A 23,951-nucleotide genomic window follows, 5' to 3' on the forward strand; every position below is an offset into this window, starting at 1 on the left:
AAAATAAAGACAACATGATGCTTGACAACACTGTGAATGTTCTCCATACTGAAGAACACACTGAAAAATGGCTGAGGTGAGCCAGGCTCAGGAGCACACATTTGCAATCCTAGCCATGGGAGATTGAGGCCAGCATGGGCTACAAAAGCATGACCTTGTCTCAAAACTAAACCAAGTTGAGCAGGGTGGTGTATGGCTGCAGTCCCAGCCATGAAACAGAGTGAAGTAGGGGCTGGAGAGATAATTCCATGGTTAAGAGCACTGGCTGCTCTTCCAGAGCACCCATTGTATTCCCAGCACCCACATGGCGGCTCACAACCATCTGCCACTCCAGCTAAGGGGAGCCTCTTTTGGTCTCCATGGATAGTGCACGCACATGGTGCACAGACATAAAAGTGGGCAAAACACCAGTGCACAGAAAATAAAAATTCAAGTCAGTAATTTTTTTAAAAAGTGAAGAGTTCAAGGTAATTTAGGTGAGATCCTTTCTGAAAATAAAAAATAAATAAAATGGGGGCTGGGAATACAGTTTAGTAATGGAGTGCTCACCTAGCATTGATAGAAAAGGCCTGGTCAGTACCAGCAAGAAACAAACAAACAAACAACAAAAAAAACTGTAAATTTTAAAGCTCTGTCACAATTTTTCAAATGCTTATATTTGAAATATAAGCAAGGAATATCTTTTGGCATCAGGAAACAAGACAACTACCCTGCAGGGACAGGCTGGAGACCCTAGGCATGCTCTTTTGTCCTAAGGAGACTGTGACATGGTGTCACAGACAGGACAGAGATATCAGTTTATGTTGGTGACAACAGGACCCTTCTCTTCCCTGATAACACACACAGAGTCATTGGCTGCTCCATAAACCAGAGAGAACTCTCCAGAAGTTCTAGTTTTGCTGGACAGACCTATTGGTCAATCATCTGGGGCCTTTCTTCTTTCTGCCTGTTGGGGCCTGGGTGCCTTCCTGTTCTCCCCTCATTGATCCTTGACCAAGATTGCCTTCTCCCTCTTAGGTACCAGGGTCTTAGGCTATCCTTCCCCTTGGCAGACCCCCTGCTGGGTTTCTGTCCTCCACAGGTCCCCAGCCATGGGTGGTCACTTACCCTGGGTGGCCGCCTCCTCCTCCTCTTCCTACTCTCGCTCCCCGTCCCCTGGGCTAGGGAGCGAGGTTGGGGAGAGGGCAGCTGCGTTCAGTCTGCAAAGGCTGGGCACGGCCTGGGCCGGCCCCCAGGGCAGGAAGGGTGGGGTATGAGGCATGGAGGAAGGCAATGGGGTGAAGCAGAGAGATGAGGTGGGAAGTGACAGAACAGAGCTCAAACCTGTAGGCCTGCCAGCCGTGAGGGAGAAAGAGAGGGTTAACATTGGTTAGTTCAGGGTGCAGTGAAGACAGATAGGGCAGGGTGTGGGTGGGGTGGTGGCTGTGGGACTCAGAGCTGGCCAGGGCAAGAGGGGCTAGGATGGGGAGAAGGGTTAGAGGGAAGAACATGGGGTTGAGAACTCAGCTGAAGGAGAGGGGTTTGGAGGGTCTCAGAAGAAAAGGGTAGGAAAGCCGAGCAAGGGGGCTGGGGGCCATGAGGAAGGTGGACAGAGAAGACACTGGAAAGAAAAAGAGACAAAGAATCCGTGAGAAGCAGCAGGAACAAGGAAAAGTTGAGAAGGCATGCTATCCAGGAAAGCAGTGTGGGGTGGCTCTCCATGCTTCTGATAGACCAGCTTTGTCCTGGCCTAGGCTGGCACACAAAGCTACCAACTTCTCCCAGGGCTTCATGGGTTATCACTTTGGGGGTGGGGAGGGTGTTGAAAATACAGATGAAGATTAATCCTACTCTGGTTCACTGCATGGCATGACTGCTAACATTTCTTCTGGTTTTTGTATCCACCCCTCCCCCATCCCTTCATGCCTTTCTTCTCAGGCAGAGTGTGCATGTGGCATACATGTGGTATGTGTGTGTTGAGACTGAGGGTGTAGCTCAGTTGTAGAGTACTAGCCCAGCTTGCTGGAGGCCCTGGGTTTGACCCCTCCAGTTCTTTATACAATAGGCATCACTTGGGAGGTAGAGGGAAGAGGACCAAAGTTCTAGGTCATTTTTGTCCATATTACAAGTTTGAGGCCAGCCTGGGCTGCACGAGTACCCATCTCAAAAGATAAATAAAAGTATGACTGAGAACCATTTTGTCTTACAGTTAACCAAATGCTGCCATGGGGTACATATCTCACTATTTCTTACTCTTTACAACAAGCACTTACAATGAAGACACCCTTCCCTCTCCATTGCTGCGTGCCCACCCAATGGCTGACCACTGCCTGGTGCCCCATGGTGTGTACTCACATTTTACCCTCTGTGCTTCTAGTCCTGGGATCTGAATGCACTCTGCTGTCTCATGGTGACCCTGGTCTGGACTCCACAGCAGTGCAGGAATCCTAATGTCCCCATATTGTCATCATGGCAACAGTATACTAATGTCTACAGGTTATCTATGGGGCATTCATGTTGCCTTACTATATATTTCTCTCAATAGTAATGATTTTTTAGTATTTTGTTAATGCCATGCTAATTTTTATGGCACTCCATATAAGACTCATGCTCCTCCCTGACTCTCCAGAGGACCAAAACCATTCAACTGTTGGACAAACAGTAAGCAAGATAAACCACAAAAGATAAAAATCATGACTCTGTTTTTATGATAATGGACGATTACAAGGGAACAGACATAATTCATAGAAAATTTAAATGCCTCAATCAAAGGTGTTTGGCCAAATCCCCTTACTAAGGAAATGGGGTTGGTATTGTTTTCCATCTGAATTACAAACATTAAGACTCTATAATACCAAATGCCAGCATGTGGGGAGATGAGCACTGTTGCAATACTGTAGGGTGGAGGAGCAAGACAGGGCTGAGCAGCTTGTCAAGGGAGGTGGAAGGCAGAGGCCAAGGAGCAAGCAGGGGAGCAAGGGAAGAAGTGGGGTAGAGGAAAAGACAAGAGCAAAGGGAATGGCAGAGAAGGAGGGGGAGGGAGGCAGAGAGGGAGGGAGCAGGGATTCTGGGTCTGGGTCAGGAGAGGGTGTTAGTGAGCTAGTGGCTGTCCTCATACCTGTATTGATATTCACAGCAAAGGCATCTTCCTGATCAGGCACCAGGCGGTCAGTGTCATCCTTGGCCACAATGCTGATGATGTGGTACTCCAGTTTTGGGTTGAGGTCAAGGTCGATAGCAGTGACATTGGCAATGACAGTGCCTGGCTCTGCAGATTCCAGCACACTCACTGTCTGGATGGGGTTGAGGAACTCAGGGCGGGAGTCATTGATGTCATCAATCAGGATGGTGACAATGGCTGTGCCTGACAAGGGGACAGTTCCCCTGTCGGTGGCCACCACTGTCAACCTGTAGGACTCCTGTTCTTCTCTGTCAATGGTGGCATTGCCAACACGAATGACTCCAGAGACTGGATGGATGAGGAAGCGGTCCTGAGCCCCGGCTTCTATTCGGTACACCAGCTCCCCATTGAGGCCACTGTCCTCATCTGTGGCCGTGACTTGAAGGACTAAGAATCCTGTGGGAAGGAGTTGGGGAGTAGGTGAGTATTTGGGCCTCTTCTAGACAGATCAGGACTTTTTATTCATTGTGTGTGGTTTATATGCACATGTATGTAGTTGTACATGCCTGCGCAAACATGGGAGGATGCCAGGCATCTTCTCCTATCAACTTCTGCCTTGTATCTTTGAGACAGGGTCTCTCACTAAACCTGAGACTAGACTGGCACTCAGTATGCCCCAGTGATCCTCCTGTCTCTACCCCCATAGGTGTACCCACAGCCATACCCAGTGTTGTTTGTGGGTGTGGAATTTAAACTCAGATCTTCATGTTTGCTTAGTAGGCACTCTTTATCTCTGGAGCCATTTCTCCACAGCCCAGAACCCTTTACTGTTGGTGCAGAAGAGGCCTCTCTTCACCACAGTCTTGCCAGCACCTACCACAGCAGTGGCTTTATGTTTCAGAATGTTATTTCAGGCAACATTTAGAAGCAAACACACCTGCCTCCTTCCATTAACCTGGATTATGATGAGAATGATTCTGAGTCTATGCAGATTTAAAACACAGTTGTGCTTAGATGAGCACCGCCTTGTAATCCTAGCACTTGTAATCCTAGCACTTGAGAGGCTGAGGCAGGTGGACTACTGTGAGCTCAAGACCAGCCTAGGCTATATAGTGAGTTTGAGGTAGCCTGGGGTATATTTTGGGGATATCCTGGCATATGGTATTGAGAACCTATCTCAAAATAACAAGTAAGTACAAGTAAGAACATGGATAAAACTCACTTGGTCATCCCAGCATACCAAGGTTCTGAGAAGGAGCATCCAAGTCTCCCAACTCTCTTTCATTCCAGTACTCTTTCCTGAAGAGTCTGTAACTCCTAACCCCTTACCCATCTGTCAGCTCCTGACAATGCATCAGAGCCCAGGACTGACCACTGTTACCTGGTGGGCAGTTCTCCACTAGGTGGACAGTATAAGCAGCAGGACTGAAGGTGGGCCAGTTGTCATTGTCATCCAGGATAGTGACAAGCAGCTTGGCTGTGCCATTGAGTAGTCCAACATCCTCAGCCAGCAGCAGCAGCTCCAGGATGGGGGGTGAGAAGGCCTCCCGGTCAATGGCAATCCCAGACCTCACAGTCACTACACCTGACACCCGGTAGCACCAGCCAGGAGGATGTACAGGGAAAGGGACATGATGGGTAAATAGAAGAACCGCCATATCAGGGACAGAGAGAAAAGACAGTGACTTTATTTCCTGAAGTTCAGTTACCCACATCCAGGGAGCACCCATGTCTGCCATGCTTGTCCCTCCTTGGTGGCCTCTGTAGTTCTCAAGGGTATTGTCTGCCGAGCATGACCAGGGCAGAGGACTGACCTGCTCCATGAAGAGTCATACCTCCTAAATGTCTATCACTAGACTAGCCTCCTGCCCTGACCAAATTGTTGTGACATGGTTCCTGGGGAGCTGCTGGTCTGGTGTGAGAACAGAAACACTACTTGGACTATTTCTGGCTGTTCAGGGGGTGTTTCTGGCCAGGGCATGCAGAGAGAGGATGGGGACTGTTTGCTTGGGCCAGAGTCTATGCAGCAAGAGGTCCCTAAAGTCGCCTCTGTGCTTCTTGCATTCAAACTCTGGGGTGCTGAATCCAGTTGCAATGTGTGCTGTGGGCTGTGAGGAACAGGGTTCATATGAACCTGGGCCCATACTGAGGAGGAGCTCTAGAGTAGTGGTTCTCAACCTTTCATACAGTTCCTGATGGTATGGTGACCCCAAACCATAACATTTTTGTTGCTACTTCATAACTGTAAATTTGCTACTACTATGAATCATAATGTAAATCAATGTTTTCCGATGGTCTTAGGTGGCTCCTGTGAAAGGGTCATTTGACTTCCCCTAAAGGGGTCTCAACTCACAAAAGTTGAGAACCACTGCTCTGGACCCAAGGATGGGCCAACCCAATCCCACTCCAGCAGCATCCTCACCTGTGCTATTGTTGATTTCAAAGAGGTCACTGTGGGCACCCAGCAGCTGGTAAGTGACAATGGCGTATATATCCTCATCAGCATCCAGGGCCAGGATAGGCCCATTGAGCACAGTGAGGGGTGTCCCTGAGCCAGAGGAGAGGAGTCACCACAGGCCAGCCTGGTCCCTGCCCTCCCACCTCCCTGTTTGTGTCCCCATGACCATGGCTGACAATGGATGAGAGGGGAAGGAGCGGAGGTGGGCAGGGAGCAGGTAGGGAGGCCCTGGGGCGGGCCTGCGGCAGCCTTGGCAGACTGAACGCAGATGCCTGGGAGCGGCCTCAAAGCTCTGCTGGGGAGAAAACACAAGAGCGGTGAGCAAGCCCCTCTGGCCTGCCTGAAGCCATGCCTGCTTCCCAGCAGCCTTTGAGGCTGGCCACTCCACTGGAGGATCTAGGGGGCTCCATGACATCCTCTCCATGTGTGGGTCGTGCCTGTCCATATGTTAAGTAGACATTGCTCTAAGTTCTGACTGTACATGGCTACATACACAGTGTCATGTGTATGAGGCTCTGAATTCACATAGTATATGCACTCACAGCACATCCAAGGATGCCCGTTTGTGCCCTTGTCTATCTCTTCTGGTAGGCACACTTGCCATGAGTACATCATAGAGCCACCCACATGCCTACATGTGCCCAAATGTAACTCCACAATACGCCTTCATGAGGCAGTATACTGCTGAGTGCATGAGTGTGCACACCAGCAGATTTAAAAGTCATGTCCCCTTGGAGGTGACAATCACTCAGAGATAGTATTGTCTCACTTATCTCTTTCTGGTTCAAAAATCAAGATCTGGGGACTCAGGGTGGGGGTAGAGAAGGATAAGAGACCTCCTGGAGGCATCAAAGGGAGACAAGACACAAAATTAAGTAGTGCTGTGTGGGAGGTAAGGGCTATGCTGGCTATCCAGGATATTTGAACCCTATTTCTGATGACAAATCCCAGGGTTTCTACCCTACAGGGCTGGGGAACAGGAAAGGTGGGCTCATCTATCCTGGGCAATTTTTTTTTTTCCACCTTGGATTCTTCTCTATGAGGGGTAATGCTGCTTTCAAATCACCCCAGGGCGATCAATATCAATGACTACTCTTATCTCTCCCAAACAGACCTGTGGCTTATTAGTAGCCTCAGCCCCTAACCTTTGGATCTGCATCCTCCCCTCTGGCACCTTTCTGCAGTCCCTGGGTTCTATGTCCAGCTCTGACGCCAGGCACACAGTGCATCTCCAGCACCTATGGCCCCAGTGGTGTCTGCCTATATATTAAGAGCATCCCCCCCCCCAGGTAGGCCCAGCACCTACCAGCAGGAGAGTTCTCCATCACCTCTGCCTGGTACGTGCCCTCAGTGAAGAGGGGGTGATTGTCATTCTCATCGGCCAGATAGACCAGCAGTAAGTCAAAATCCTGTGATGGGCAGAACAGGAAAAGGGCTGAATATTGTGCTGTGGAAGGGGACCACAAAGAGATGGGGGATTGAAAAAAACTCCTCTGCTGACTGCTCACTGGGTATCTTGGCAAGATGCCTTCCCCACTTTCCACTCTGATCAACAAGAATCTTAACTCTTTTATGAGAATGCCGTGTGGTTGTGGGCCAGAGGGGTACTAAGCCACACTATACCACCTGCTGGTGAGGATTTTAGGTTAGGCAAGTCCCAGCTTTCAGCCCTTCACAGCTGCTTGATGTTGGTCCAAGTTCACCCATGCTCTCATACAAAGCTGCACCCTGGGGCCCCAAATACAATTCAGCAGCACTAGGCGAGGGCACAGAGAAAGGAACCTTTGCTTCAAAGTCCTGTGATGGACTTCTGGGTAAGATGGCAGCTTAGAAGTGACATTGGACAAATGACTCATATTTAGGGAAACAGAGGAAATGATATTTGATTACTTCCATGAAATTTACAGAATTGATGCTAGGGATTGTATAAGAAAGGGCTCCCTGAGACAGATGCCACTGGGGCAGCTTTCTATGCCAACAACCTATAGATCAATCTCCTCACTGAACACAGATGTAGAAAATTCAACAAAACATTTGCAAAGCTAAATAAAAGACATGACAAAATATCAATGTGATCAAGCTGGCTTCATTCCAGAGATGATGGGATGATTCAACATACACTAATCAACAAGCACAATTCATCACATTAATGGACTTGGAGCCAGAAATCACATGATCATCTCAACAGGAATGGATGTGACAAAATTACATCCCTTCATGATAAAAATCAAGCATCTCATCAAGGATGAGAGGGGCTCACCGGGGACTATTGTCAGAAGGGGGGGGGAGTGTTATTTTCTTCAGTGGCGTAGCCACTGGTAAGTTGTTTGTGCTCCACTACATAATCCAGATGGGGAAACTGAGGTATTGAGGAAGCATTGTCCTAACAGAGCCACTTAGCTGGTCAGGAGCAGACTGAGGAAACAGTCACAGAACTCTACCCCAATGCCAGGGGTCGCAGAAAAGGCCAACTCCAACCTGAAAGGACAGTCGGGCAGCACCCACTAACTTTCAAGTAAAGAGCACATGCCTTTGGCATCTGAAGGACCATATAGTCCCCCCCTTAGAACCTGCAAGTGTAGGCCTGAGTCCAGTGTGTGCACACATCTCTGTGGTTTGGGGAAGACACGTCATCTGGCATTCACTGAGTGTTGGCCCTGGGCCATGCTCTGTACTGAGGACTCAGGGATACTACTGAGGACTCAGGGATACAGCATTGCAGAAGACAAAAGGGAGACTGGGAAAAATGAATCAGCTCAAGCAATACTTGTGGACAGGAGAACTCAGATCTGAAGCCAGCATTTGCTAAAGCAGATATGAGCTTTTAAGCCCCTGGCAGGCTGCTACCCCATTCCAAAGGAGATGTAAGAGAGTAAGAACGAATATGCTCAATTCTCTCATACACTCTGGCCTCCCCGTCCCTCTCTTTCACCCCCACCCACCCTGAGCCTCTTGCAGCCTCACCTTCCTGGCTATGCGTGGGTTCTCCGGGTTGTCCTTCACAGAAACTGTCAGCCTGTACTCTGGGATGCGTTCTCGGTCCAGGGGCCGGTTGACAGTGACGACCCCTGTCTGGGATGTGCCTGAAGGTTAGATGAGCAGACACCTCCCTCTTCTGCCCCCACTCTGCCCACAGTTCCAAGGTGGCTGGGACTACTTTCCCCAAAGTGCCTAGGACATAAGAACTAGAGGAGGGCACCAGGATCTTTTCATGGTGAGAGTAAGTCAGTGATACCACGTCCCTGACATCCCAAAAGAGGAGACCATGGAGGACCCTGGGTGTCAACGTTCGACACACATTCTAAGAGGCCAGGAGAGAAATTCAGGTGTACCTAAGTATGTCTCAGGCCAACTTACAGTTTAGGGTTCATGTGTGCCTAGGAGAAGCCTTGGGGTGGGGATGGGATGGGGGTGGGGCTAATGGATACCAGAGAACAGCTGTTTAACAAAGCCAAAGGGGGCTACTGACTTGGACTGAGTTCCTCCACTGAATACCACAATGCATATCAACAGTGCTAGGTCAGGGCAACTGTGCAGTGATTGACACAGGAGACTGGCTGATTGATGAAGCTGTGGCCAATTCAGTTGTTTCTAATACTTCTTCTGCTCTTTAACTAATGCTGATGTAGCAACTCTGTTGGCTGGAATTCCCACAACCTGTTCTGGCTCCAGGAGTTGACTTATTCTGAGCAGATTTTTCATCATACTTTGTTGCCTGATTGTTTTTAGACAGGGTCTCATAGCACAGACTGAGTTCAAACTCACTTTGGAGCCAGGATGACCCTGAACTCCTAATCTTCTTGCTGATATCCCTCTGGTGCTAGGATTGTAGGTGCAACACTGCACCCAGTTTATGCTTGCTTTCTGATGTAGGGCTTTTATGAATTCCAGAACTCACAGCAATCCTCCTGTGCAGCCTCCAAAAGGCTGGCCAGGATTTGGGTGTGCACTACCACTCATGGATTCCCTATTTGCTTTAGAACTGCTGCTGTTCCAGCTCTGGGGTCCAGTTTCTTCACCTGCCACAAGTCACTGCCCCAGTCTGGAACCTGGAGCTCTTCAGTGAGCCTCTTGTAGGAAGAACTTGGGGGCCCTGGGCAGGTCCGACCCTACCGTGGCATTGATGAAGAAGGCCCGCTCTCTGTTGCCAGCAGAAATGTTGAAAGTGAGGAGGGCATTGCAGCCGCTGTCAGCATCGCTGGCCAGAACGTGGGCAACAAAGCTCGAGACAGGGCTGTTCTCACTGATGGTGACATTCATGGGAAGATTCAACAGCACTGGGTCGTTGTCATTGATGTCCAGCACTCGGATTCCCACCAGCATCTGGGGGAGGGGAGTCAGGGGTGGATGTGACAGAAGGGCGGGGGGGGGGCAAGGGGGGAGGGGCAGAGCAAAGGCAGCAAAGACATTGAGAGAGGAAGCTTATGAAGAGAGTGGGGACAAAGGAAGAAAAACAGCCAAGCAGAAGGGAAGCAGAGCGGCAGAGGGGAGAAAAGTGTATACAGTAACAGGTTTGGACCAGGACAGGAAAAATCAGTCTCTTGAGAGGGATTATGAGGGGAGAATCCTGGAGAGCCAAGGTCTCCAAGGCTAAGTAAGGTACTTCTGGTTTCTCTGGGCTAAGGGCTAAGGGTAACAGTGTAGAAGGGATGCCATGGGGCTGGGCCAGACTCACTGTGGAGCTGAGTGGAGGAACTCCCCTGTCTCGAGCACAGATGGTCAGGTTGTAGAAGGCAATGGTCTCCCGGTCCAGCTCTACGTCCTTTCGGACCCTCAGCACACCTTCCACAGGGGAAATCACGAACTCCCCTGGGAGCCAGAACAAGCCTGCATTAGCTGGTTCCGACTGAGAGCCCCTTTCCTCCATGCAGCCTTCCTCATAAAGAGCAGGGGCAGCTGAGGAGATGCCCTCCTGGGCCCTTTATGGGCATAATGAGAGCGTGCCCTTGGTACCCACATGTGTATGTAATTCCTGACCAATCAGCTTCCCTAGCATGCTTCCAGCTGGCCAGAGGCTCACCCAGGTGTGTTGAAAAATAGCGGTGGGATTTCTTTGTTTTTGTCTGTTTTCAGGCAGTTTTGTATAGCCCAGGTTGACCCTGAACTCCTGATCTTTATGCCTTCATGTCCCAAGTATTGGGATTCCAAGAATCTGCCACACCTCTGGCTTATGGGGGCCCCTCCCCCCACAACATTATTTGTGGTCAGAAACTCACAAAGGAATTAAGCACTTTCAAAAGTGTATTCTAGACAGATAGGAAAAAGACATAAAGTGAGCTGCATGGTGTCTGGAGGCTAAGGCCACCACTGGGCCATGTCACAGCAGAACATCATGCAACTGTCTAGGCTGGCTGTCACCACTAGGACCAAAGATGAGCATGGTGATCTGTCCTCTGCTTTATGCAAATATCATCAACATAGCAGAGCTGACTCTGCTTCTCCCTAGGAATCTATTTCCTTTTGATAAGTGTTTTTGTCCTGTGATGACACTTCCTCCCTTAGGGTAGGGACATGGCTGAGAAGTTGAAGCACTTGCTGTGCAAGCATGAGGGCCAGAGTGTGGATTGCTAGAACCTCCTGGAAAGGCCAGGAAGTTGTATGTCCCAACTATAATTCCAGCCTCCCAAGATTGAAATAGGAGGTTGGTCCCCCAGCAAAAGCTGGCCAGCAAATCAGCAAGTTCTGGTTTTGATTGAGAGTGCTTGCCTTAATGAATAAGTTGGAAGACTGCTGGAGGCTGACTCCTGTCATGAACCTCAGGCCTCTGCATGCATGTGCACACGTACACACACACACACACACACACACACACACAGATAATAGAGAGGGAAAACCCCTCCCAGTTCCTTTGTCTCATCTCTGAATTCATTGACTGGTGGTGATAAGGACCAGTAATCACTGGGCCTAGGTCTTGGCCTGTTGTCTCTAGTTTGCTCAGCCTCCACCACTAGCAAACAGACTGTCCAGGTAGGAAGTCTTGTGAAAAAAGAATGCACTGGGCCCTCTGTTGCTGCTGTGAGCTCCAGGTAGCAGGTTGGTAGGATGAGGGGCCCTAGTGAGGCCCTGTCTGGAGCCCCAGCTGGAACACAGCAGGGAGATCTTCCAGGCCTGCGAGGTTCAGATCTGGACCACAGCTTATGGCCTATCCTGTGGCTGGCTGGAATCCTTTGGAGGAAGAGAACAATGTCCTCTATGCTTCCAGCCTGGTAATGGCAGAACTGATGTTTGAGTCCAATGGGCACTGGGACTCAGAGGCCTTCTAGATAACACTCCTCAGGACTGATGGGGTAGGGGAGAGAGAGAGAGAGGGAGAGAGAGAGAGAGAGAGAGAGAGAGAGAGAGAGAGAGAGAGAGAGAGAGAGAGAGAGAGAGAGAGAGAGAGAGAGAGGAGAACTGGAGGAGGAACGGAGAAGGGGCTGGGGCTCTGGCCATCTGCAAGAGCGTGAGGAATATGTCACTCGATCTTTCAGGACCTGAGCTGGGACAAAAGTCATTCCCTTTCCTTTTCCTTTTTCCTTGAAACAGGGTCTCATGTTACATCCCAGGTTGGCTTGGGATTGGTGGCAATGCCCCTGCCTCAGCTGTCTAAGTGCTAGAATACAGGTATGGACCACCACTCCACAGTGCAGCACACAGCTCGGCAAAGATGGCGCCTAAGCATTCCAGTGACTTTTGTTGTCTCTCTTTCACAACCTAGGGCACCAACACCAGTCCTGAACTTCTGCTACAGCAGCCCCCATGCCCACCTACAGCTGGGATTTCCCACCAGCTCTTCTCCTCCTAGGCTCCATAAGGCCAAGGAAGCTGTGCAAGCAGGATTTCCTGTGCCCTAGGTTCCAAGGCCTTCAAAGCACGGGGATTCCCTTTCTTGGGGTTTCCCAGCCCTGTTGACACCATGCCACGTGCTAGCAAATGCCTTTGCCTCCACACCAACAAAGGCAGGAGAGACCTGATCACCCTGTAAGGCTTGGAGGAGCAGACCTGGAGCAGTAGTGGAACTCTAGCTAGACTCCTCCAGTTACATATTAGTCTCCTCAGCGACTTGCCCTGGCCAGAACTCCTAATCCCACCCACAACCCCTAGAGACAGGAGGCCACAACCTTCTGCCCAGTTGTGTCTGGGCTACAGCCTGATTCTTCCCTGATTCTTCCCAAACCTTGCCTTGATTGTTCCATCTAGAAAATGGGCTCGTGGTCAGGAGTCCTCTTGGGTTGAGCTGGCAATGAAACAACTCTTAATATAGGAGGGGGATCCTGAAAGGGAGCCCAGGTGCTCTCTAGGGGACTGAGATCTTGAAAAGGAGACAGGGAGGTGGGCAAGGGTTCCCAGGATGGCTTGGCCAGAAGGGGTAGCTGCCAGGTCCAGAGGAGGAGGAAGGGTTGGTGGTCAAAGCTCAGATATGGATGGCATGTTTCCTTGGCTAATCTTTTCCACTAGAGTTGCTGGGAATTGCAAGTGCAGAGGTCCTGAGGTCTGAGCATCCCTGACAGGCTCAAGAAATTGCAAAAGACTGTGTCTAGTGGGAATCTGAGTAAGAGAGTGAGGGGGAAGAGGTGATTTTTGTATGGCTTTGAGGGCCATTAAAAGGACCTGGCACCTGAGCAGACACACTGGGGGTGTTGAGCATGGGAGGGACATGACTTGAAAAGGCTTTACAGAGTTCACCCTGGTTCCTGTGCTTGGGGCATGATGGAGGGATGAAAGAGGGGAGGTCATATGAGCACCCAGCGTGAATACTAGAGCTAGAGACTGGGTAAGTGGCTGGGGGTAGGAGCACGCCCTGTGAGCTCAGGCTGCAGTGACCTTTGTGTTGAGTGGCCTGGGTGTGTCCCTTCATCTGTTGTGGGAGAACAAGTTTGAACTGGAGTCTGTATCTACTTTTCAGTTTCCAAGATGAATCCTGGGGGAGTGAGGAAGGGAAGTGGGAGGGAAGGGGAGGGAGGAGGAGGGAGAGAAAGCCTGAGTCAAGTCATGTCCTCCCTTGCTCAAAGCACCATGCTGTCCCCCTCACTAAGGAAATACCAAGTCCTCCTGATAGCATAGTCTCTTTCTCCTCCTCCTCTTGCTCCAGTTCACACCAGACACAGGGCGTTTTATGATTCCATCATTCTACCAGGCAGGCTTGGGCTGAAGGCTGGCTGTCCTCTCTGAATGTCTATTCCCCACCTGTCCACTTGAGTCTATCACTCTTTTGTGGTTTTTTTTTTTTATGATTTTTTAAAAAAAAGACAGCTTCTCTCTGAGTAACCTTGGCTGGCCTTGAACTTACAGAGACCCACCTGCCTCTATCTCCTTGAGTACTGGAATGAAAAGCATGGATCACCATGTCCAGCTCTGTGTGCTTTGGTTGGGTGGCACTGAGGTATTTAAAGGAGCCCAGTGCTCCCCACATGTGTACTCTGGGTCCTGAGGTGTATGTGGTTAAGAGACTTACTTTCCTCCATCTGGGTGTTTCCTACCTATACCTAGGGAGACTATGACTCTCAAGGCCACGTCCCAGACACCATGGCATTCTCCCCATACCCCTGTGCATGTGACTAAAGGCCAGAAAGGAGGAGGTCCCACAGTCAGGAGACTATGTACTGGCCTCCCTCACGCCAGTCCTGAGCACATGAAGAGAGGTCATGCCTGCCACTGCCCAGTGCAGACTTCACTCACCCAGCGGGTCTCCATCCACAACGCTGTACTCCACCTGCCCATTAGGACCCGAGTCCCGGTCATAGGCCAGGAATGTCCACACTCTGGGTCCTGGCTGACCCTCGGTGACATCAAATGGTCCTTCATAGTCTCGAGGGAAGGTGGGTATATTGTCATTGATGTCATTCACATTCACGAGCACCTGGGACAGTAAACAGCTTAGATTGGCCCCAGAGGCTGGGGAACCTCAGCAACTGCAATGTCTGGTGCTGATAACCATGGGCTATGGCGAATACTGTATAGTGTCACAGGGTGGAAGGCCATCTAAGCTATGCATGTGTGTGAGTTCTGGTCCAAGTTCCCTTACTACACACCTTTCTGTACAAGTGTGCACGTGAGTGTGTGTTTCTAGGAATTGAACTCATGACCTTGCACATGATAGGCAAGTATTCTACCACTGACCCACTGATCTTCACCCCAGCCCTGTTTTGTTTTGTTTTTTGATGCAGAGTCTTTCTACATAGCCCGAGCTAGTCTTGAACTTGTAATTCTCCATGGCTACTTCCTATGTGTCTTTATGGACATAACTGATAAACACTACCACCATGGCCTACTCATCCCTATACTCTGGGCATTTCATGTGGTCCCATTTGCTCCTCCTATATCCTGAAACATGGCTTTCATTCATGAGGAAACAGAAGCTCAGGGAGGTTAAATGATTTGTCCAGGTTCACATAGCCAGGAAGCGAAAGAACATGGATCTGAGTCACTGTTTGGCCAGAGGGCATGCTTTTCCCATAATTGGGGGAGGGGCATGCAGGTATTTTCACTCATCTGCTAGACACAGTCACAGAGTTCAGTGACTATCTCACAGTAACACAGTAAGTCTTGACAGGCTGCTGAGTGGGACGAGAGCCCCTGTATTTAGGCATTTCCTCCCAACAGGCATTTCTTCTTCTTTCCCTTCCACCATAGAGCCTCGGGGTCCTCTTTGTTCTCCCTCACCTCTACATTGGGGATGTATCCCACCTACATACCGTCGTAGTAGAGGTGAGGCGGTAGGACAAGATGGGACACTGGTCGGTGGCAGTGACAACCAGGGTATAGCGGCCATGACTGATCTCATAGTCTAACTCCTTGGCAGCAGTAATGACACCCTGGGGACACAGGAAGTACAAGGCAAGAGGATGATTAGTGATGGTCCTAGGTCACTCTATGATTACACCAAATAGACCCTGACATCCTAACCACAATTTCTGTGTCTGTGCCTATGACAGGTAGCACTAATCAATCACAGCACTACTGAAGGCAGATAGGTCCTATCCACTAAAGCTTTCCACCCCCTCACCCCTCTATCACTGGACTCTCCAATTTCCTTCTAGACTCTATGCCCTATGACATCACCAAGTTTCCCACCAAGCCCTGGAGTGACTCTGCCCCTTCCAGATGCTGACCGTGTGCCTGTTGATTCGGAAGGTATTGATGATGTTGCCTGCTACAATGGCATAGGTGACTGTGCCATTCGGCCCCTCATCCAGGTCCAGTGCCTGGATGGTGATAAGGCTGGCATTGACTGTATCCGGGCCCTCATCCAGCACCACTTCATAATGTGGCTGCTGGAACACAGGAGCGTTATCATTCTCGTCCACGATAGTCACGTACACATGGGTGGTGGCCTAGAGATAAGAGAATGATTAGGTGTTGATCAGGAGGCTAGAGGGATCAAGGTAGATCCAAATGGCTTTGTCAGGGTTAAACTCACCCAGTGTGATCCATTATAGGATCCAATATAGGGAAGAAAAGCGGAGAGAGTGGGTCAGGGAGGAAGTCATAGGCTAGTAGGACAAAATGCAAAGCTCTGGAAAAACCAAACTGATTAGGGCCAGTCACCATTTCTATGTCTATGCTAGTGGCAGATAGCACCAATCAATCATAGCACCGCTGAGGCCAGATGCAAGCTTGAAATTCTTGTCAACACAGTTGGAAACCATGTGAAAATACATAGAAATGGGTTAATAATTAAGACAGAGCTAGCCGATAAGAAACTAGTAACTGGCCAACAGAATTATATCAAATACAGAGTCTCAGTGTGTTAATTGGGGCTGGCGCAGCGGCGGGACAAGACCAGCGGCAGGAGGAAAAACCATACACCTTACAGACCTGGTGAATAAAACTGGCCTATAGAACTAGACATGGTGGCATACACCTATAATTCCAGCACTTGGGAAACAAAGGCAAGAGGACTGTTACAAGTTCAAGGCCAGCCTAGCCCACACAGTAACACTGAGGTCAATCATGGTTACATAGCAATACTCTTGTTTCAAAGAAATTGGCCCCCACAAACCCTCCAGACATAAGGGACAAACTTCAGTAGCCTCTCCAATTTAGAGCATTGTTTGTAATCTTCCTGACAAGATTACAAGAGGCAAGAACGTGAGGTCTTCTATTCAATGCAGACAGACTCCCTGTGTGCTGCTCCATGTTCTTTGATTCATCCCTCTTCTCTACCTTCCTCTTGAGAGATTGCTCCTCTGGCCACCCTCTCTGGGACCCCTTGCTGTCTGGCTTCCAGAATTGGCCAGTGGGAACTCCTGGGAGAAAGAGGGAGTAGGGATGAAGAAGAGGTGGGCAGGCTTTGCTTACCCCCCAGTCCTCACTGCAGTTCTGTCCCTGCTGTGTGTCTCCTGCTGGGAACCCTCCTAGCTCTATCTGGCATCTGATAATGTCTCCTCCTTTGTGATAGCTAATATTGATCTTTGCTTTAGCTGCATTTCTGTCACTATTATTGAGCAACTTGGGGAGGAAAGGGTTTATTTGGTTTATATTTCCCCATCATAATCATTGAGGGAAGTCAGGGAAGGAACTCAAGTGTGATAATAGATTTTTCTGAAAATACCTCTTCATTTTGAAGAGACTGAAACTTTGTTGGACCTTGTAGCCAAGTTAATAGCAGGCCTTGAGAACATTTAAGACATATGTAGTTAGCCTGCTGTCCTATTGTGCAGGTTCTTTAAGTTTAACCTGCCTTTAAGAGAACAACATAACCAGTCTTACTATGCCTCAGATTGCCCACATGCAACCATTTTTCACAAGCTAAGCTAATGTATAGCTTTACTCGTAAGTTTTGTAATCTTCCATGCCTCTGACCCAGAACAATGCATGTGTGTATGTGTGTGTTGTGGCAATCTTCTGCTGAAAACAGTCAACAGATTAAAAGCAACTTTAAATAACAAATATCTCATAAATGTTGGAAGCCACATGTGGATATAGGTTGATAATACCTACGTGTTTGTTTTTGTTTTTGTTTTGTTTTGTTTGTTTGTTTTTTGAGTGCTGATTTGAGTCTCTGAAGTAACCTTTTCCCTCCTAAAGCTCTGTTAAAGATCTCTGTAAAGACTTTCTCATTTTCACACACCGTGCTTTCTGTGCTCTCCAATAAACACAGAGCAAGGCTGGGTGCTGGTGGCATATACCTTTAATCACAGCAGAGGCAGAGGCAGTTGGATCTCTGTGAGTTTGAGGCCAGCCTGGTCTACAGAGCAAGTTTCAGGACAGGCTCCAAAGCAATACAGAGAAACCGTGTCTTGAAAAACCAAAATAAATAAATGAATAAATAAATACAGAGCAAAACCCTTTGTTTTGTTAGGGAGAGACACAAAGACATCTCTCTCTCTCTCTATCTCTCTCTCTCTCTCTCTCTCACACACACACACACACACACACACACACACACACACACACCAGGCAGTCACAGGCAACAAGACACACAGCTACAACAGATAGGTAACAGGGACTGATTAGATGCACACCAGACAGTCCAACAACCACAACTACAGACAGAGAGAAGTGAATTTAAACTTCTTCCAGAGCAAGACCCGTTTTCATCCCTTAACACGATATAGGCACATTTGGCCACTCCTTCTGAGGGTTCTCTAAGCAATGTACCCAGGGAGGAACATTGCTTACTGGCTTGATCAGTTTACTTTCTTATATAGTCCAGGCCCACCTGCTCAGGGTAGTACAACCCCCCCCACAATAGGCTGGGTTCTCCCATATCAATAGTTAACAATGCAGTTGCCTCCACAGACTTGTCTACAGTCAGTCTGACAAAGGCAATCTCTCAACCAAGGTGCCCTCTTCCCAGATGACTCTAGCTTGTGTTAGGTTGACAGGAAACTAATCGGCATAATCATCAACTTGAAAGACCCTAGAATCACCTAGGAGACAGACTTCTGGGTGTGTCTATGAGTTTCTATACTGGATTGAGATAGAAGGGTCCATCCTAACTGAGGGCAGCGCCATTCCATGAGCTGGGGTCCTAGACTGACGAATAAAGAGAAAGGAAAATGAGCACCATCATCCATCTCACTTTGCTTCCAGACTGTGGATGCCTTAATCCCCTACTGTCATGACTTCCCTGTCATAGTGGACTATACCCTGGGATGGTATCAAATAAACATTTCATTCCTCCAGTTGCTCTTACCAGGCAACAAGGAGTGTCCCTAACACATCCCTCTTCCCCATAGCTCATGCTGTTGATGGATTCTTGTGGCTTCTGGTCTCTATGTGCTTGGCCAGTCCCCTTTACAGAGTCCTTCTATTAAACCTTTGGGTCAAGCCTTTTCTGCATGGACCACTACTCCTGTAGGGACCTTGGCTGAAGCAAACCACTGTCTCTGGTTTGAATAGGAAATGTCCCCCCAGGTTCATATGTTGAATGCTTGGTCCTTAGCTGACCATGCATTTTTGAAGGTGATAAAAACTGGAAAAAAGTGGGTTACTAGGAGGTGTGCCCTTGATGATTATACCTGTTTCCTGTTCACTATGAGGTGAGGAATCTCCACTGCATATTCCTATCACTATGGTGTTACTTGGTGTACTTGAGTAAATGGGACAAAGCAACCATGGATAGGAGCCTTTAAAATAGCCAGAGTACACCATTTCTCCCTTCAGTTGTTCTCTCAGGTGGTGTGTGTGTGTGTGTGTGTGTGTGGGCACACATGCACACGTGTGCATACACATGCATGCATATGCATGTTCAAGTTGTATGTGGGGGGAAAGGTCTTCAATAATTCTCCATCTTAATTATTTTTTAGCACTACAACTAAGTATTTATTTATTTAGTTAGTTAGTTTTCCAAGACAGGATTTCTCTGTGTGGCCCTGGCTATCCTGAAACTCATTCTATAGATCAAGTTGGCCTTGAACTCAGAGTCCTCCTGCTTCTGCCTCCCATGTGCTGGGGTTAAAGACATGCACCACCACCATCTGCAGTGATTTGAGTCTTACTTGGAATACATAATCAGCAACAAATTATCTTAAGTAGAATGGATTTATAAGTTATTTGAACAATACAAAGCAGATACCTTTCAGTCTTTACTTCTTGTGCATTTAGATATTGAAAATATAGATGCCTGGGGCTCTTAACCATTGAGCCATTGCTCAAACCCCTCTACCTTATTTTGAGGCATAGTCTCTCATTAAACCTGAAGCTCATCAATTAAGCCAAAGGGCCCCAAGGCTCCTCTTGTCCTCAGTGCTGGGATTATATGTACCAGGCTTTTTCTTTTGGGCCACCAACCAGCTCCCAAATCATGACATAGAGATTTTTTATTAGCTTTGAATGCTCAGCCTTAGCTTAGCTCTTTTCTAGCTAGATCTTGTAACTTGCCCTGTTTCTCTTTATCTACTTTTGCTTTGGGGCTTTTTATCTTTTCTTACTTTATTGCTGTCTCTATGTCTGGCTGGCTGATAGCTGCCTGATTTCTGGCCCCAGGCATTTCCCTCATTCTCTCCTCCTTTCTTCTTCTCTCCTTTTTTTTTCCCCTTGAGCCTAAGTGTCTCCTATTTATTCTCTTTTCCTACCAGCCCCACCTATCCTTTCTCCTGCCTAGCTATTAGCCACTCAGCTCTTTATTAGACCAGGCAGGCAGGCAAGGTGAAACAGATGCAACATATCTTTACATTAATTAAATACACATCCTTACATTATTAAACAAATGCAGCATAAACAAAAGTAACACACCTTTATATAGTTAAAGTAACATTCCACAGCATAAACAAATGTAACATCTTTGCCTAGTTAAAATATTCTACAGCAATTACAGGTACAGGCCACCACATCCCACTTCTTATGGGCACTCATTAGGGTCCTCATTCTTGTATGGCAACCACTTTACTACCTGGGCCATCTGCCCAGCCCTTCCTTGGGTATTTTGATCTCAGCTATACAAAAGCGACAAATAACAATCATTAGGGGCTCCTGCAAAATACTGAGGACAGAAGAACTGTAGACATAGCTGGATGAGAGGATGTGAGCAGGCCATTGCTGAGCACAAATGGAAAACAGGTGGTATGAAAAGTGCAATCTACACAACATGGCTGCAAACTTTTTTCAGTGCTATCTGGCCCTGGAGTTACCTGTACAGTGGTAGAGAGATGGAAAGGATCTCTGGACCCAAGAAGGGTGTCACTGCCCCTGAGGAGGTTATGACTCTTAGGATCTTAGCTCTGGGTCTTAGAGACAGGAGCTTTGAAGATTGTTTCCAAAGCGGGCAGGGCCAATAGCCTTGAGAAGGAGCTGTGTGACATCAAATAAGTGGCATCTCCCCTCTGGACATTTTTTGCCTGTTAATAACAGACCTGCTTTGACCTCTCATATTCCTTCTAGTTCAGATATTCTGGGGTTCTTTCCTGTTGTGAGCAGTCATGTGGACTGAACCCCATGGTTAGGCATGCACTACCGTAGAGTACCTAAAAATCTGTAGTAATGTACTAAGGATTAGGGAGCATTGAGATGGTTCAACAGGTAAAGACACTTGTCATCAAACCTATGGCCTGAGTTCAATACCCAGGACTTTCATGGTGTCAAGAGAAAACCAGCTTCTGCCAGCTGTCCTCTGACCTCCATGTTCATGGTGTGGCATATAAGAACCTACATACACATAAATATGCATACACAGTAAACAAATAAATGAATAAATATGTGTAAAATGACAGTAAGCATGCAAGGAGGAGAAACCATTGTGCTAACATTTCTCATTGGCATGGAAAAGGGCTCACACTGAGTCTGGAACAGACTGGACACAGGAACAGCCTCAGTGTCCCTTCCAGGCAGGATATACCTTCACAATCTCTCCTATGCCCGTTGCGGTCCACACAGGTTTTACATCTTTCTCCATAATGCATTGTGCTATGTGACACCACGATGTTGGTCAAGGAAGGCCAACTTGTGTCCCTTGTGTTCTGCATGGTCCTGATTACAGCTATGAACATTCACCTTCCACCCTAGAAACTCAGCTTGAGCCCTATGACCCCAGGCCCACAGCCATCACCAATGGACAAGAGCTAGCTGTGAGGGAGGGCTGGAGTGCAGCCTCATCTGGGCCACTGTCCCAGACACCCCTCCAAGACTCTCGGGCTGCTACAACTAGAGGGTGGAGGGCTTGAATAGAGCTGCTCCCTCTGTGGCCCCAGTGGTCTGATTTCTTTGGCTTCTGAGCTGAGGAGGAAGTCACACCTCCATGTCCTGCCCTGAAGAGTTTGAAGTTGCTGGGCCAGGCCCACAACTTGGGCAATGCCTGTGTCTTCCTGTGATGCAACCCTAAGATGTTCAGTGCTAGGGTGTATATCAGGGGAAGGTAGGGGGAGAGTTGAGGAGGTGCTCTGCTCTTTCCTGGAGGCCCCTCTCACCTCTGCAGAGGATGGCTGAGGTGGGAAGAGGGCCTAGTATCTACCTCATCTCTGTTGTTTTGGTTGTCCTATGGCAAAAGAGGACATTTGCACTACTACCAAGAAAGACCCAGAGCTGTCTCACCATATGGGGTCCCAAGGTCAAGTTCACATCAGGGCTTGCATTTTAGCAGCTTCTGGGGTTCCTACACCAGGGCTTTTACTAGCTTTGGGTACACTGAGTCTGCTTAAAGTAACCTAATAATACCAGGACACATTATCCTTCCTCTGAGGTAGCCTTCCTTACCCAGTAGCCCAAGTGGAAGTACCCATTACCCTGGGACAGGCCATCCATAGCACCCACAATTCATGGCTACCAGTCTGTCCCATCACCCTGATCCCTTGGCACTGTGCTTAGCCTGTCCTCTATCCTTCAGCCAGGGCCCACTAGGAGTTCAACACTCTCCTTGGCACTCACCATAGTCACCCCATGTTGGCCACATCTACCACTATTCAGAGCTGTCACTCAGGTGGCAGTAAACAGTCTTCATGCCTGTCCCATCTAAGGGACTCAATCACAGTGGGAGGCTGGGCATTGTTGGGCAGCCCTACAGTCTCAGGTACTTGAAAGGCTGTGATCACAAATTCCAGGTCATCCTGTGCAACTTAATGAGAAGAAGAGGACAAAGAAGAAGAAGGAGAAGGAGAAGAGAGAGAGAGAGAGAGAGAGAGAGAGAGAGAGAGAGAGAGAGAGAGAGAGAGAGAGAGAGAGAGGTGATCCAGTTTAGTGACAGAGTACTTGCCTAGCATGTATGAGGTCCTGGATTCAATGTCCAGCACTGATGAAGAGTGGATCACTGGGGGTTGGGATACCCCTTAGTTGGTAGAGTACTTGTCTAGAATGTATAGATCTGTGTGTCTGACCCTAAGTACCAGATATGATGGTACATCCCTGTAATCCCAGCACTCAGGAGGTAGAAGAATTAGATGTTCATAAGAAGATCAAGGCTAATCTGAGCTCATGAGACCTTGTGTATTTGTTAGTCCTCCTCCCCCGTCATTGGTGGGAGGCCATGGTTCTCAAAACTCAGTCAGGTTTGGGAGGACAGGAGAACCCAGGTAATCCGTTGGTAACTCAGATCTGGTATTGTGGACAAAGGAAGTGCTGACAGAAAGGGTGGGGGTAGTCCTCCAAGGTCAGGCTAGGAAAGAACAGAGCCAAGCAAGCTCTATGTGATAACAAGAACTTGGATGAGTAAAGACCCAATGCCTACAAGGGCCAGGAGGGCAGCATAGCAGAGTCTGCAGAGGGGGCATGGCAGTGCACTTCTGTAATCCCAGCGTGAAGCAGGCTGAGGTAGGAGAATCTTGAGGCCAGCCTGAGTTACATGGCAACAATAAAACACTAAAAGCCATAAACAAAACCCTACCCAAACAAAGCAGTACAAATCAAGCAAAAACAACCACCCACATGTAAATTAAAACCAAACAAAACAGATGAGGTGAGCCTATGAATAACTAGGCACCAGTGAGCAAAGCCCTAGGGGGAAGAGGCTGAGAGGATTCCATGGAAGCATGTCCTGAGTTGGGAAGTTCTGGGCTTATGCACTCCTTGCCCCTGTTTCAGGAGTGTTTGCATGCAGCTACGGGTGTACCATGGTGTCACAGCTGCAGTGCACACAGGCGCAGAGGGGGTTAAGCTCCCTCCCACTTGCTATATTCATTGCAGACATCAAATTTCACTTACTTATCCATCCTTACACCCACCCATTCCTTCCTTCCTTCCTCAGGCAGTAGGAGCTTACTTAGCCCAGCGTGCTGGAGCGCATAGTTCCTGCCTCCAGACTATAAGAACTGTAAATCAGGCCGGGTTAGACTTGGGTCCACTCCTTAGTATGTACGGCCATTATAATCTCTGAAAAGCACCGAGAGAGACAGAAGAAAAGTCTTTACAGAGGGAAGTGGCTAGTTGGACACTTGCCACGTCTATCTGCAAGACCTGCTTTTCCCGAGGGCCCTGGAGACGCAGTACCGCCCGCCGCCCCTCGGGGGCGCTGCTGTGCGGGGAGTCGGCTCGGTCGCCAGC

The 23,951-nt window shown here is 48.6% G+C and overlaps 1 protein-coding gene across 1 annotated transcript in view; it reads right to left on the reverse strand.

Moving 5' to 3' along the window:
- Window positions 1-23,951, reverse strand: part of Cdh23 (cadherin related 23) — a 317,335-nt gene that overhangs the window by 15,530 nt on the left and 277,854 nt on the right. Inside the window, exons 37-46 of the mRNA XM_051186787.1 lie at window positions 15,650-15,871; window positions 15,233-15,352; window positions 14,217-14,397; window positions 10,234-10,367; window positions 9,672-9,881; window positions 8,523-8,630; window positions 6,865-6,967; window positions 5,523-5,648; window positions 4,482-4,685; window positions 3,098-3,556 (exon numbers count right to left, since the gene is read on the reverse strand). Of these exons, the coding sequence (XP_051042744.1) occupies window positions 3,098-3,556; window positions 4,482-4,685; window positions 5,523-5,648; window positions 6,865-6,967; window positions 8,523-8,630; window positions 9,672-9,881; window positions 10,234-10,367; window positions 14,217-14,397; window positions 15,233-15,352; window positions 15,650-15,871 (1,867 nt within the window). The remainder of the gene's footprint in view (window positions 1-3,097; window positions 3,557-4,481; window positions 4,686-5,522; window positions 5,649-6,864; window positions 6,968-8,522; window positions 8,631-9,671; window positions 9,882-10,233; window positions 10,368-14,216; window positions 14,398-15,232; window positions 15,353-15,649; window positions 15,872-23,951) is intronic.

This window comes from Phodopus roborovskii, unplaced genomic scaffold (genome assembly GCF_943737965.1).
Source record: "Phodopus roborovskii unplaced genomic scaffold, PHOROB, whole genome shotgun sequence".
Classification (NCBI taxonomy): domain Eukaryota; kingdom Metazoa; phylum Chordata; class Mammalia; order Rodentia; family Cricetidae; genus Phodopus; species Phodopus roborovskii.